General features: G+C 46.2%; 1 protein-coding gene, 1 non-coding gene and 1 pseudogene across 18 annotated transcripts in view; all 3 read left to right on the top strand.

Annotated features, from left to right (window-relative positions):
* Nucleotides 1–15,673, top strand: part of LOC100380746 (eukaryotic translation initiation factor 4 gamma 1) — a 58,328-nt gene extending 42,655 nt beyond the window's left edge. For all 17 annotated transcript variants that reach the window (XM_045714595.1, XM_045714600.1, XM_045714605.1 and 14 more), the window contains 10 exons: nucleotides 1,262–1,533; nucleotides 1,732–1,841; nucleotides 1,998–2,170; nucleotides 5,305–5,430; nucleotides 7,872–7,953; nucleotides 10,522–10,620; nucleotides 10,870–11,007; nucleotides 12,473–12,554; nucleotides 13,037–13,177; nucleotides 14,095–15,673. In XM_045714595.1, the coding sequence (XP_045570551.1) occupies nucleotides 1,262–1,533; nucleotides 1,732–1,841; nucleotides 1,998–2,170; nucleotides 5,305–5,430; nucleotides 7,872–7,953; nucleotides 10,522–10,620; nucleotides 10,870–11,007; nucleotides 12,473–12,554; nucleotides 13,037–13,177; nucleotides 14,095–14,276 (1,405 nt within the window). In that variant the 3' untranslated portion in view covers nucleotides 14,277–15,673. The remainder of the gene's footprint in view (nucleotides 1–1,261; nucleotides 1,534–1,731; nucleotides 1,842–1,997; nucleotides 2,171–5,304; nucleotides 5,431–7,871; nucleotides 7,954–10,521; nucleotides 10,621–10,869; nucleotides 11,008–12,472; nucleotides 12,555–13,036; nucleotides 13,178–14,094) is intronic.
* Nucleotides 12,617–12,743, top strand: LOC123741939 (uncharacterized; annotated as a pseudogene).
* Nucleotides 13,239–13,369, top strand: LOC123741956 (small nucleolar RNA SNORA3/SNORA45 family). Its single transcript, XR_006769479.1, has one exon. It is a non-coding gene; the product is annotated as a small nucleolar RNA SNORA3/SNORA45 family (small nucleolar RNA).
* Nucleotides 15,674–15,815: the final 142 nt, after the last annotated feature.

Raw genomic sequence — 15,815 nt, forward strand, 5'->3', positions numbered from 1 at the left:
CCCATCTCTTCTATTTCTCTCCCTCGTTCCTTTCCTCTTTCATCTCTCTCCTCTCGCCTATTCCCTCAATGCTCTCCCCCCTCTCTCTCGTAACGCTCTCTCCCCCCCTCTCTCTCGTAACGCTCTCTCCCCCTCTCTCTCGTAACGCTTCTCTCTCTCGTAACGCTCTCTCCTCTCTCGTAACGCTCTCTCCCCCCTCTCTCTCGTAACGCTCTCTCTCCCCCTCTCTCTCTCGTAACGCTCTCTTTCCCCCTCTCTCTTTCGTAACGCTCTCTTTTCCCCCTCTCTCTCTCGTAACGCTCTCTCTTCCCCCTTTCTCTCTCGTAACGCTCTCTCTGCCCCCTCTCTCTCTCGTAACGCTCGCTCTCTCCATCCTCTCTCTCGTAACGCTCTCCTCCCCTACACCCAAAGAAGGGCACTGCGTTCATCCACCTCTGGCCTGCTCGCCTCCCTACCTCTGCGGAAGCACAGTTCCCGCTCAGCCCAGTCAAAACTGTTCGCTGCTCTGGCACAAGCTCCCTCACGACGCCAGGACAGCGGAGTCAATCACCACCTTCCGGAGACACCTGAAACCCCACCTCTTTAAGGAATACCTGGGATAGGATAACCCCCCCCCCCCCCTTAAAAGATTTAGATGCACTATTGTAAAGTGGTTGTTCCACCAATTTGTAAGTCGCTCTGGATAAGAGCGTCTGCTAAATGACTTAAATGTAAATGTAACGCGCACGCTCTCTCCCCCCCTCTCTTGTAAAGCGCGCTCTCTCTCCCCCCTCTCTCTTGTAACGCACGCTCTCTCTCCCCCTTGTCTCTCGTAACGCGCGCTCTCTCTCCCCCCTGTCTCTCGTAACGCGCGCTCTCTCTCCCCCCTGTCTCTCGTAACGCGCGCTCTCTCTCCCCCCTGTCTCTCGTAACGCGCTCTCTCTTCCCCTGTCTCTCGTAACGCGCGCTCTCTCTCCCCCTGTCTCTCGTAACGCGCGCTCTCTCTCCCCCTGTCTCTCGTAACGCACGCTCTCTCTCCCCCTGTCTCTCGTAACGCGCGCTCTCTCTCCCCCTGTCTCTCGTAACGCGCGCTCTCTCTCCCCCTGTCTCTCGTAGCGCGCTCTCTCTCCCCCCTGTCTCTCGTAACGCGCGCTCTCTCTCCCCCCTGTCTCTCGTAACGCGCGCTCTCGTAACGCGCACTCTCTCGCTCTCTCGTAACACTCGCTCTCTCGAAACGCTCCCCCCTCTCTCTCGTAACGCTCTCTTTCTCCCCCCTCTGTAGGTCCAGCTCCAGTCGTGACCGGGACAGGTTCGACCGCTTCGAGCGGCACGACAGTAGTCGTGACGAGCGTAGCGGCAGTCGCGACGCCTGCCCCACTATCACTAAGCGCAGCTTCAGCCGTGAGACAGAGGAGCGTAGGGGCGATTGTTGCACCCCTACGGAACCCCCCGTCCGGCGCGTAGCCAGCATGACTGACGACAGAGACCGGGGAGGCAGCCGTAGCCGGGGAGGCAGCCGTAGCCGGGACAGGGCTCCCAGCAAAGAGGTTGTTGGTAGGAGATTATACACACAGACTGCATGCACATGCTACAACACATGCTACTTGACACACTGCCTTCGCATACATATCCACGCATGCGCTCACATTGGATACATTTATACACTCTTAGTGTATAACTGTGTGGTTATGTATAATTGTCTGTGTTAGTATATACTAGTTTGTGTTAATATAACTATGTTGTGTGTGACAGCCCCCACCCCTCCCCCCGACGCTCCGACCAGACTGGCCATGACCGAGGAGGAGCTGGAGAAGAAGTCCAGCGCCATCATCGAGGAGTACCTCCACCTCAACGACATGAAGGTATACACACACACACAGACACACCCATATCAATGACATGCTCACTCACGCACCATCAGTTTCATGTCAGGGACAAAGATACACACACATTTGGAGGCCATAGTAAAGCTAACTGCCATATACTAAACCCCTGTCCTTCCCCCTCCGGCCCTGTAGGAGGCGCTGCAGTGTGTAGTGGAGCTGAACAGCGCCCCGCTGCTCTTTGTGTTTGTGCGGAACGGTCTGGAGAACACTCTGGAGCGCAGCGCCATCGCCAGAGAACGCATGGGCCTGCTGCTGCACCAGCTCATCAAGGCTGGCATCCTGCCCACAACAGAGTACTACAAAGGGTAAGGAGAGTATGTGTAGTACTTCCCTATAGACCAGGTTGTGTGCTGGGGAGAGGGGGAGAGCGAGGGGTAAGGGGAGAGAGAGAGACAGACTGGGGGGCTCAGGGGAAGAGCGGGGGGGGTAGGGAGGGAGAGAGAGCTGGGTGGGAGGGAGGGAGAAAGGGGTGGCGAGGGGGGAGAGCACGGGTGTTGAGCGTTTGTAAATTAGTCAGTTAGACGAGAGTGCTCTGAAATCGGAGTAGATAGCCAGAGCCAATTGTCGTGACGTGACTATCATTAATTGGCTTTCCTGTGGCTCAGTTGGTAGAGCATGGTGTTTGCAACGCCAGGGTTGTGGGTTCGATTCCCACGGGGGGCCAGTACAAAAAAAAAAATGCATGTAATTAAATGAAATGTATGCAATCACTACTGTAAGTCGCTCTGGATAAGAGCATCTGCTAAATGACTAAAATGTAAAATGTGATGACTGGTATTTTATTAACCTGTCTGGGCTAGGGGGCAGTATTTTCACGGCCGGATGAAAAACGTACCCAATTTAAACAGGTGACTACTCTGGCCCAGAAACTAGAATATGCATATTAGATTTGGATAGAAAACACTCTGAAGTTTCTAAAACTGTTTGACTGGTGTCTGTGAGTTTAACAGAACTCATATGGCAGGCAAAAACCTGAGGAAAATTCAACCAGGAAGTGGAGGATCTGAGAATTGTAGTTCTTCTTTCTCGTCCCTTTCGAAAATACAGTATCTGTGGGGTTACTTTGCACTTCCTAAGGCTTCCATTGGCTGTCAAAAGCCTTCAGAAAGTTGTTTCAGCCTTCTCCTGTTACTGGGCAGATAATAGGAGCTCAGTTTCTGAGTGGACTGCCTGTGGACAAAGGGATTGGATATGCGCAGTCACGCGAGCGCGCCGTTCCTTCTTTTTCTCCTTGAATGAATACGCTATTGTCCGGTTGGAATATTATCGCAAGTTTACGTTAAAAATACCATCTAGATTGATTTTAACCTCTCTAGGGTAGGTGGGACGAAATCGTCCCACCTACGTAACAGCCAGTGGAATCCTGTGGCGCGTTATTGAAATACCTTAGAAATGCTATTACTTCAATTTCTCAAACATATGACTATTTTACACCATTTTAAAGACAAGACTCTCGTTAATCTAACCACACTGTCCGATTTCAAAAAGGCTTTACAACGAAAGCAAAACATTAGATTATGTCAGCAGAGTACCCAGCCAGAAATAATCAGACACCCATTTTTCAAGCTAGCATATAATGTCACATAAACCCAAACCACAGCTAAATGCAGCACTAACCTTTGATGATCTTCATCAGATGACAATCCTAGGACATTATGTTATACAATACATGCATGTTTTGTTCAATCAAGTTCATATTTATATAAAAAAACAGCTTTTTACATTAGCATGTGACGTTCAGAACTAGCATATCAAATCTCTTTGTGATCGGTAGCATTAGTTAGCCTGTGTGCCATTCTGTTTCTAAACAATGAACCATAATCCCAACTCATGTTACTACCCTGCATGAATCTGCAGTTAGCTAACCAAGCAGGTTCAATGTTAGCTAGCTAGCTAACATTAGGCTATAACTAGCAATGCAAATGACTCTGAGATACGAATAATATTACTACACAGATCATACATGTAACGTTAGCTAGCTAGCTAACAGTACACTAACTTAAAAAGAGAACCACTTTCTGTCAAAATTAGAAACGTGTAATATCTGAAAATGTAGCCAGTTAGACTCTCTTAGCCGTATACATGGATGGATGCTTCTCCCTCTCTGTCATGGTTGCCCTTAGTTTGAAGATGTAATCTGGAGACAGGTGTTTTATACAACACAGCCTTCTGTGTGTTCGACTCCGTCTGCATATTTGCAATCAAACACCAGAATTTTCTCCTTCTTAGCTATCATATTCTAATTCCACTGATTTCAAAACTCGGTACTCCAGAAAGTGGAGAGCAACACTTATGCAGTTTTACTACGTGTTATATTTCCTAAAAGCTGCGTTAGAAAGGATTACCTACACATACTGACCAGCTCATATTCTAGGCAGAAGCCTGCTACACGGCAGACCAATCTGAGCTCGTCTCTTGGCATGTCCAGCCCACTCGTTATCTCAGCCAATCATGTCTAGCGGGAAGGTTGTGGTCTTTATTCCATGGCTAAACCAACTAGGCTCGTAATTTAACAATTTTATTAGTATTTACAGATGGCATACAAGTTTGTTATTGAGGCACATGAAAGTTCACATGTTCCAGAAGGCATTTCTGCCAATAGCAACATTTTGATTTAAAAAAAAATTACGTTCACGTTCAAATGCCTCTCCTGTGAAGTAGTTATGCCCGACATACGCCTAGTTTCCTGAAACGAGTCACAATTAGGTCCATACCTGCTAATTATCAATATCCAGAAAAGAGATGTTAAATTCTACAACCACCTAAAAGGAAGTGATTCCCAAACCTTCCAGAACAAAGCCAACACCTACAGAGAGAGTAACCTGGAGAAGTGTCCCCTAAGCAAGCTGGTCCTGGGGCTCTGTTCACAAACAGACCCCACAGAGCCCCAGGACAGCAACACAATTAGACCCAACCAAATCATGAGAAAACAAAAAGGTAATTACTTGACACATTGGAAAGAATTAACAAAAAAACAGAGCAAACTAGAATGCTATTTGGCCCTAAACAGAGTACACAGTGTCAGAATACCTGACCACTGTGACTGACCCAAAATGTATGGAGATCTTTGACTATGTACAGACTCAGTGAACATTTCCTTGCTATTAAGAGAGGCCACTCTCAAGGCAGACCTGGCTCTCAAGAGAAGACAGGTTATGTGCCCATTGCCCACAAAATGAGGTGGAAACTGAGCTGCACTTCCTAACCTCCTGCCAAATGTATGACCATATTAGAGACACATATTTCCCTCAGATTACACAGACCCACAAAGAATGTTGAAAACAAACCCAATTTTGATAAACTCCTATATCTATTGGGTGTCGACAGAGCAGTGCCACAAAAGTACTGTGTGCTTGTTAGAGAAAATAATCTCTAAGGGTCAATGTATGTGTGTATGCTATGAGTAAGGTTTTTACCTGGTTGTGTGTTTTCATCATAGGCTCCAAGAGATCCTGGAGGTGGCTGAGGACATGGCCATAGACATCCCCCACATCTGGCAATACCTGTCTGAGCTCATCAACCCCATGCTCCACGAGGGAGGCATCCCCATGGGACAGCTCTTCAGGTGAGGCCCAGGCTTTATAGGCCGCGTAGGCCCAAACTCTGGAGGTCACTGTCATATAAGTGTTGATGCCAGAAGGCTTTGACTGATGCTTCACTTATTGATGAATAGTTATCTGACGAGATGGTATTTTTCACGTTTTCATAAATTCATAGAATGTCAGGAATGACGTATAGTTAGGAATTTGTGAACATTCTATAGCAATCTTGAATGGGATAGCTGACCTGTGTTTGGACAATTAATTGACACTGCAGTAAATAAAACCTAATAAAAACATCTGTCTTGTCCAGGACCAGAGTCTACGCAGACTGGTGCGCCATAGCCAATCAGAGCTACAGTAGGCTTATATGCTGATAAGCCATTTGACACACGGCAAGTGTTGCCTACAATATTTAGCAAGTTTTCAGACCCTTCCAGCGACTTCTATTGGTAAAAGATTCTAGCGACAAATGAAGCTACTTACACGGGCATGCCATCATTCACTTTGAACTGGACTGTGTGTTAACAGGCAGTAGGGCCTGCCATCATTCACTTTGAACTGGACTGTGTGTTAACAGGCAGTAGGGGCTGCCATCATTCACTTTGAACTGGACTGTGTGTTTACAGGCAGTAGGGGCTGTCATCATTCACTTTGAACTGGACTGTGTGTTAACAGGCAGTAGGACCTGCCATCATTTACTATGAACTGGACTGTGTTTACAGGCAATAGGGGCTGCCATCATTCACTTTGAACTGGACTGTGTGTTTACAGGCAGTAGCAACAGCGTGACTTTATATCATTAGAACGCATTAGCTAAAAGCCACAGAATACAACTGAATGGACTTATGCAAATATGTCAGTACCACATGGGAGTCCTCTTACATTTGGGGTTTTAACAGTCAATATTGATCGAACAACCATGAAAAGGTAGGCGCTCTCCCTCAGTTACCTGTGCAACAACTCTTAGCCAAAGCGAGATAAGCTAAAATCTACCGAGGGAACAGTAGATAAAGCCTCAAATGTTTTCAGGGTTGTAGTTGGACTGATGAACGATGGAGAATCATAGCCTGCTCTCCATTCTGCATCTGCCCTGTCAAAGTGTGGTGTAGTTAGCTGTATATTAAAGATTCGGACATTGCTCATTAATACCTCTTTAACGTAAAGTACAAGAATTATATAAATGGCATTCTGAATCGGCTGACGATAGCAAACAAGTTACACCCCTTGTTTTTGCAATTCGATGTCATATTTTCTTTTTGGAGGTGAAGTGTAGCTAAAATGTTGCTCTCCTACGCTCCGAGGGTTAAGGGACCATCTTAAAACTGCAACGCCTACATGACATATAGCTCTCAAATAAATATGACTTTGTTCAGAGACCTCTGCTCTGGAATCCACAGCAATAAATGTTTTGACATTTTAATTCACTTTACAGAGAACTTCAATTGCTTCCATGAGTAGTTCAGGGACCTCGCCTGTCCAATCTACGGCAATTGCTATTATTTTTTTACTTTGACTGTTTTCAAAGAATGTATTTTCTTAATGTATAAAAAATACTTCAATAGCTTCCACCCCATATCACTTGCATGAATTAAACCAACTGTTATTGGTTCAGGGACCTCATCAATGCAATATTATTATTTTTTTACATATGAAAGAAAATTCATAGAAAAAGGCCAAAGTTAAATACAAATGTAATTACTGTAGATTGTGCGGTGATACAGGGTGGACGCTATTTAAGTTTTATTTTGACATATGAGATTTCATTTAAAATAGCCAAAGTAAAAAATAAAATCCAAATGTAATTGCTGTAGTTTGTACAAATGTTCAAGTTCAGTATAGCTAGATGGCAAGAAATGTGAATTACTTTGCTAGCTTACCACATGACACCTACATCTCTAGCTGTAGCCTCAGAAAAACAATATGGGGGGAAAAGGCAGCCACTCACCCACTCGTCCAATGACATCCTCCCAGCAGCAAGCTAGCTAACGTTAGGCTCTGTGTTTTTAGGTTGCTAAATAAATAGCTACATAAATACATAAGCTAGCCTATTGCCCATGTTATAACTGACTTGTGATCATTGCCTGCCTATGCTAGTTTGATTGTATTGACATTCCCAGCCCTGGTTACTTTCGTCCCTTTTTGTCCAAAATATTGAGCCATTGAACCTGAAACAGTGCATCCTGAATGGCTAGAGGAAGTTAACAGTGTACCAGGGCAGATGGGATTTACAACCTGATAGCAATATTTGTTGGATTTCCAAGATATTTATTGGTGAATTTGTAATTAATTATACATTTTGAGTCAAACCTCTCATGAAGTTGGTTTTGTAGCATACATTGGGAATTTGATATTTTTGGCTGATTATGATTGTCTGTTTGTTTCATATCTGCAAAGTAGTTAAAACGCTGTCAGTTCCACTTGAAGAGAATGCCCAATAACCTTGCTGCTGTATGTGTGTCTACAGAGAGATCTCCAAGCCCCTGATTCCCCTGCGTAAGGCCGGTGTGCTGCTGGTGCACATCCTCAACTTACTCTGCAAAGGAATGGTGAGTGTCTGTGTGAACGCCATGTGTATTATACTAGATCAGGGCTCTCAAACACTGCTCCTGGAGAGCTACCCTCCTGTAGGTTTTCAATCCAACCCTGCTCCTGGAGAGCTACCCTCCTGTAGCTTTTCAATCCAACACTGCTCCTGGAGAGCTACCCTCCTGTAGGTTTTCAATCCAACCCTGTTCCTGGAGAGCTACCCTCCTGTAGGTTTTCAATCCAACCCTGCTCCTGGAGAGCTACCCTCCTGTAGGTTTTCAATCCAACCCTGCTCCTGGAGAGCTACCCTCCTGTAGGTTTTCAATCCAACACTGCTCCTGGAGAGCTACCCTCCTGTAGGTTTTCAATCCAACCCTGCTCCTGGAGAGCTACCCTGCTGTAGGTTTTCAATCCAACCCTGCTCCTGGAGAGCTACCCTCCTGTAGGTTTTCAATCCAACCCTGCTCCTGGAGAGCTACCCTCCTGTAGGTTTTCAATCCAACCCTGCTCCTGGAGAGCTACCCTCCTGTAGCTTTTCAATCCAACCCTGCTCCTGGAGAGCTACCCTCCTGTAGCTTTTCAATCCAACCCTGCTCCTGGAGAGCTACCCTCCTGTAGCTTTTCAATCCAACCCTGCTCCTGGAGAGCTACCCTCCTGTAGGTTTTCAATCCAACCCCAGTTGTAACTAAACTGATTCATCTTATCAACCAGCTGATTATTAGAATCCAGTGCGCTAGATTATGGTTGTAGTGAACCTACAGGACGGTAGCTCTGCAAGAACAGGGTTGAAGAACCCTGTACCAGATGGATGGTGTGATTTTGTACAACTTTGTATGTGTATCAATTGTATGTGTTTGAAATGAGTGTGTGAACATGTCCATGAATGGTGCACTGTGCATATTTTAAGTTGTCTGTATGTGTAGACCACACACACGCACGCGCACAGTGCCATCAGAAAGTATTCACACCCCTTGACTTTTTCCACATTTTGTTGTTACAGCCTGAATAAAAAATGTACTACATTGAGATTTTTGTCACTGGCCATGCTACCCCATAATGTCAAAGTGGAATTTTTTGTATTTATATTTTTATTAATAAAAAATGTAAAGCTGAAATGTCTTGAGTCTAAGTAGTCAACCCCTTTTGTTATGGCAAGTCTAAATAAGTTCAGGAGTAAAAAATTCCTTGCAAATAAGGGCACCTATTGATAGATGGGTACAAAAAAAAAGCTAATAACCCTTAGAGCATGGTGCAGTTATTAATTACACTTTGGATGGTGTATCAATACACAGTCACTACGAAGATACAGGCGTCCTTCCTAACTCAGTTGCCGGAGGGGAAGGAAACCGCTCCGAGGTTTCACCATGAGATCAATGGTGACTTTGAAACAGTACCAGAGTTTAATGGCTGTGAGTGGAGAACTGAGGATGGATCAACAACGTTGTAGTTACTCCTCAATAAAATGTGTTATGGGTATGCTTGTAATCCTAAAGGACTGGAGAGTTTTTCAGGATAAAAAATAAACAGAATGGCGCTAAGCACAGTCAACATCCTAGAGGAGAACCTGGTTCAGTCTGCTTTCCAACATACACTGGGAGACGAATTCACCTTTCAGCAGGACAATAACCTAAAACACAAGGCCAAATATACACTGTTGCTTACCAAGAACACAGTGAATGTTCATGAGTGACTGAGCTACAGTTTTTACTTAAATCTGCTTGAAAATCTAGCAATGATTGACAACCAGTTTTGACAGAGCAGAATTTTGAAAAGAATAATGGGCAAATATTGTACAATCCAGATGTGCAAAGCTCTTTGAGACTCAACTGTAGTTGCTGCCAAAGGTGACTAACATGTATTGACTCAAGGGTATGAATACTTATGTAAATGAGATTTCTATTTCATTTTCAATCAATTTGTTTGCTAGAATTTCTAGAATTTCTAAAAACATGTTTTCACTTTGGCATTATGGCAGATGGGTGAGAAACATCTGTTTAATCTATTTTGAATTCAGGCTATAACACAACAAAATGTGAAATAAGTCAAGGGATATGAATACTTTCTGAAGGCACTGAATGTACAAAACATTAGGAACACCCCCCTTTTGCCCCAGAACAGCCTCAGTTCGTCAGGGCATGGACTCTACAAGGTTTAGATAGTGTTCCACAGGGATGCTGAACTGTGTTGACGCCAATGCTTCCCACAGTTGGCTGGATAGCCTTTGGGTGGTGGCCCATTCTTGATACACGGGAAACTGTTGAGCATGAAAAATCCAGAAGCGTTGCAGTTCTTGACAGTCAAGCCTGTGTGTCTACTACCAAACCCGTTCAAAGGCACTTACATTTTTTGTCTTGCCCATTCACCCTCTGAATGGCACACATACACAATCCATGTCTCAAGGCTTAAAAATCCTTTAACCTGTCTTCTCCCCTTCATCTACACTGATTGAAGTGGATTTAACAAGTGACATCAGTAAGGGATCATGGCTTTCACCTGGATTCACCTGGTCAGCCTAAATCATGGAAAGAGCTGGTGTTCCTTATGTTTTGTATGCTGTGTGTGTATAGAAATATTGTTTCTGCGTTAGACCCATAAGAAGGTGGGCGGTATGTGGACGGAGGCGGGGCTCAACTGGAGAGACTTCCTGCCAGAGGACGAGGATGTCAACAAGTTTGTGACTGAACAGGTCAGCGGGGGAAAATGGGTTAATCGCTGATTTGTTGTAAATATTTGCTAATGAAATGTTTAGTTGGGGCCACGCAATCTGTGCCATTTAAGAATGGACGACTGAAAATATGACTGTCCTTTATAAATGAGAGGAAACAGTTTTTGATTTGGTAAAGAAAAGTTGATGGGTTTACTGTCTCGTTCTATGAGTGTGTGTTCCATAGAGATGGTGTTCTTAATGTCATCCTATGGTGTGTTCTCTTAACAGAAAATGGAGTTTACCCTGGGGGAGAAGTCAGATGGGACCAATCAGAAGAAGCCCATGAGTGGGGAGGAGCTTAGCAAACAGCTCGACAGACTGATCCAGGACAAGGCTAACAACCAGCGCATCAGAGACTGGGTCGAGGTCTGTCTTCTCGTGTCCGTCCTGGTGTGTGTGTGTGTTCGTCCTAGTGCGTGTGTCCGTCCTAGTGCGTGCGTGTGTCCGTCCTAGTGCGTGTGTGTGTCCGTCCTAGTGCGTGTGTGTGTGTGTCTGTCCGTCCGTCCTAGTGCGTGTGTGTCTGTCCGTCCGTCCTGGTGGGGTGGGTGTGTGTGTCCTGGTGGGGTGGGTGTGTGTGTCCTGGTGGGGTGGGTGTGTGTCCTGGTGGGGTGGGTGTGTGTGTCCTGGTGGGGTGGGTGTGTGTCCTGGTGTGTGTGTGTGTCCTGGTGTGTGTGTGTGTCCTGGTGTGTGTGTGTGTCCTGGTGTGTGTGTGTGTCCTGGTGTGTGTGTGTGTCCTGGTGCCTGGTGTGTGTGTGTGTCCTGGTGTGTGTGTGTGTGTCCTGGTGTGTGTGTGTGTGTCCTGGTGTGTGTGTGTGTCCTGGTGTGTGTGTGTGTCCGTGTGTGTGTGTGTGTGTCCTGGTGTGTGTGTGTGTGTGTCCTGGTGTGTGTGTGGGTGGGTGTGTCCTGGTGTGTGTGTGGGTGGGTGTGTCCTGGTGTGTGTGTGGGTGGGTGTGTCCTGGTGTGTGTGTGGGTGGGTGTGTCCTGGTGTGTGTGTGGGTGGGTGTGTCCTGGTGTGTGTGGTGTGTGTGTGGGTGGGTGTGTCCGGGTGGGTGTGTCCTGGTGGGTGTGTCCTGGTGGGTGTGTCCTGGTGGGTGTGTCCTGGTGTGTGTGTCCTGGTGTGTGTGTGTGTGTGTGTGTGTGTGTGTGTCCTGGTGTGTGTGTGTGTGTGTGTGTGTCCTGGTGTGTGTGTGGGTGGGTGTGTCCTGGTGTGTGTGTGGGTGGGTGTGTGTGTGTGTGGGTGTGTCCTGGTGGGTGGGTGGGTGTGTCCTGTGGTGGGTGGGTGTGTCCTGGTGGGTGGGTGGGTGGGTGTGTCCTGGTGGGTGTGTGTGTGTGTGTGTCCGTGTGTGTCCGTATGTGTGTGTGTGTGTCCTGGTGTGTGTGTCCTGGTGTGTGTGTCCTGGTGTGTGTGTCCTGGTGTGTGTGTGTGTGTGTGTCCGTCGTGTGTGTGTGTGTGTGTGTGTGTGTGTGTGTGTGTGTGTGTGTGTGTGTGTCCGTCCGGTGTCGTCCTGGTGTGTGTGTGTGTGTGTCGGTCCTGTGTGTGTGTGTGTCCGTCCTGGTGTGTCGTGGTGTGTGTCGTGGTGTGTGTCGTGGTGTGTGTGTCCGTGTGGGGGGGTGTGTGTCCGTGTGGTGGTGTGTGTGTCCTGGTGTGTGTGTGTGTGTGTGTGTGTCCTGGTGTGTGTGTGTGTGTCCGTGTGGGGGGGTGTGTGTGCGTATGCAACTGTCTGAGTATCAACAGGTAAATTGAATGAGTTTGATTTGCATTCTAGACACCATCATTTTACTGTTGGGAAACCAGTCTCTGTGTGGTAACTGTTTATCACCTCACCTACAGGCCAACCTGGACGAACAGCAGACGTCCACCAACCAGTTTGTGCGCACTCTGATGACATCCATTTGCCAGTCAGCCGTTATATGTGAGTATGCAGTCCGAGCCCGTATCTCAGGCCCTTCTGTTTGCATAGCTTAACAATGCCAACCTCCTTCCTTGGTACGCACGCTGTCTTCTGTACTCTGTGTTATGGAGGGACATAAAGTCCAGTGCTTTGTCTGCAGTGCCAGAACGTTTCCATTTTCTGGTTCTATCCTCAGTTGCTGATATCTACATCTGATTGGCAATGAGGGTATCTAGTTGGGTGTAGAATGAGTGTTGGTAGTTTGTGCCAGTCTAACTTTGGGTTAATATCCCTAAGAAAAGGGTTAACTGGTTGGCGACTAAGAAGAAAAGGAGGAAAAACACATCCATCCTTTCTCCCTTCGTATGTCACTTAGTCCTGCATGTTAGCGCTCGGAGCCTTCGACTTTCACTGTACCCTGCAATCACACCGGCAACCCTGTAACTATGACTTAGTTTCTCTAGTCACTCACTCTCCCTCTCTCCTTGCTTCCCTCCGTCCAGGTGAGAACCCATACAAGGTGGACGTGGAGCAGATTACCCAGAGGGCCAAGCTGCTGCAGCGGTACCTGAGTGACGAGAAGAAGGAACTGCAGGCCCTCTATGCCCTCCAGGCCCTCATGGTACACATGGAGCAACCGGCCAGTGAGTACAGCACCGCAGTGTCGCTCACCTCAGTTCTGTGAGGGTGTGTCTGAATGTGGATAGCGAGGCTAGAGTCACGCCTTTACAACCCCATTGTCCTGGTGTGCTAGAGTGCTCGTAGAGTAAACATCTTTGCCTATTCATTGGCTGTAGTCTCTTCTGACCCAGCCAATCACCAGCTCAGATACAGAACCTCCATTTGTTTGTATGTTTTTTTGTACTTTTACCCTTTTTTCACCCCAATTTCGTGATATCCAATTGTTAGTTAGTCTTGTCTCATCGTTGCAACTCCCCTACGGACTCGGGAGAGGCCAAGGTCGAGAGCTGTGTGTCCTCCGAAATACGACCCTCCCAAGCCGCACTGCTTCTTGACACATTGCTCACTTAACCCGGAGGCCAGCCGCACCAATGTGTCGGAGGAAACACCGTACAGCTGGCGACCGAAGTCAGCGTGCACTGCGCCCGGCCCGCCACAAGCAGTCGCTAGAGCTCCATAGGACATCCCCTCCCCTAACCCAGACGACGGTGGGCCAATAACCTGGTCTATAGTGACACCTCAAGCACTGTGATGTAGTTCCTTAGACCGTCACTCAGGAGGCTCACAACCTCCATTATAATGTTTATTTATAGTGAATATCCACATCCTGGCACTTTCTTCACATTCTGTGTAGAGTTTGATTTTTTCTTTCACATTCCAGACAACTGTCTAGTCTTATAAAAAAAAAAATATATATATATACTTTATTTTTGTGTAAAAGGAGCTTTGGTGGTTTGTGTGAGTAAGAAATGGGGTGGAGGGTATATTGATATGCTTTTGTCTGCCTATCTAATGTGTTGTGGCTATTCTCTATCATTGTTCGTGAGTCATGATAATGAAGCTTAACCATCATCTCTTCCTGTCACCCTCCCTTCACTAGATCTGCTGCGGATGTTCTTTGACACGCTTTACGACGAGGACGTGATCAAAGAGGAGGCCTTTTACAGGTGGGAGTCCAGCAAAGACCCAGCCGAGCAGACTGGAAAGGGTGTGGCCCTCAAGTCGGTCACCGCCTTCTTCACCTGGCTCCGTGATGCCGAAGAAGAGTCCGACAAAGACTAAACGGCCTCTCTAAAACCACTCCTCTATGGCCAGGGAGGGGTATTGCAAGGGGGGCCATGGAGGGATTTGGACTCTATGGCTCTTTAATGTTGCGGATTGATACCGATCCTCAACGAGGCTATTGAGAGCGGAACATACAATCACTTTTCTCTCTTTTTCTCTTTCTCTCACTCTCGCTTCGTCATTATCTCTTTTTTCCCTGTTTTGTGATGGCGAGTGTCCGCCGAAAATGAAATAAACCTGAAATTATTCTGCCGGATTTTGCTTGTGTATACGCGTGGAATAACTACTATGGTCATTGCGTTTAAAACCCTTTTAACTTTTTGTTCTTGAAAAACGTAAGCCACCACGCTGCTCTTTTTATGGTTCTAGACACAATTTTATTATGCAACATACTATATGACACGCAAACGCATAGAGACAATGGTAGAGGTGTCATGTAGCATGCTTTTCCCCAGGAGTGGGGTATCATGCTGCGCCCGTGTGATGTCCGATCGAACACAGCTCTTCTATCTTGTTTTTGGAGAGTGCAGCATGGTTTAAGTGTTTCTATTGGTGATTAAATGGGGGAAAGGACGAGCAGCAGAACGCGGTGTTTGCTGATCAGCTGACATCAAATTTATGTGGCCGACTGTATGGCGCCGCTGATTGGAGTTCTGAGCGAAGGTTGTCTTCCTTTTTTCCACTTCCAGTTTACCGCTGTTCTAGGACCTGTGTGAGGACAGAGAAACAAAATGGAGGACTGATTGTGACCTTTGACCATTAGCCTCTGACCATGGCTACTGAGGGGCGGGAGAGGGGCGGGAGAGGGGGGTCTTCTGAATGCTTCCTTAAACCCATCCTTTCACTTCCACCCCCAGTAGTCAACCCTGACTGAGATTCTTCATATTTTACCTCTCTTGTACTTACATGATGAACTGTTGGGTGCTTTGTCTCTCGAGACCCCTGTCATATCGGTAAAGAAACAACTAACTACAGGAAACTTAATGACAAGGTCACCATTAAAACTTGAAACCTACAGAAATCAACTTGATGAAATAGAAAAACAGAAATGATCCGAAAGCCTTTTCTACTCTGAGTAGAATCACATTTCAGGAGCGTTCTGTACATATATATATATATAAAACACTTTTTTTCTGTTTTATTTTTCAGAAATAATACAAATAAATTGCTGATGTACTGTAAACTTTAAAATGCCATGTATCTTTTTCCAACAGAAATGGCAGGTTGACGAGATGCAGAAAGGGGTGCTTTAGGTGTTCCATTGATTTGTTTTATTGGAATTGTGTAAATATTTTTTCCCCTACTTTATTATTTAAGGAATAACTGCTTCTTTTTGCATCGGAAACTGGAAAAGATGAGGAAACAGAGCATTGCAAATAAAATACCTGAGTGGAGTTTGTAGCAGAAATAGTGTTTGTATGGTCACTAGTATATGTATTTTTCTTCTCTAGGTTAGCCTGCCAGAAGGATTGTACATGCCCACTAGGTGTAGCATTTTTGTATAGGATTGAAATGTCTAGCAGAGAGCCACATCAG

The sequence above is a fragment of the Salmo salar genome, chromosome ssa03 (assembly GCF_905237065.1).
Source record: "Salmo salar chromosome ssa03, Ssal_v3.1, whole genome shotgun sequence".
NCBI lineage: Eukaryota > Metazoa > Chordata > Actinopteri > Salmoniformes > Salmonidae > Salmo > Salmo salar.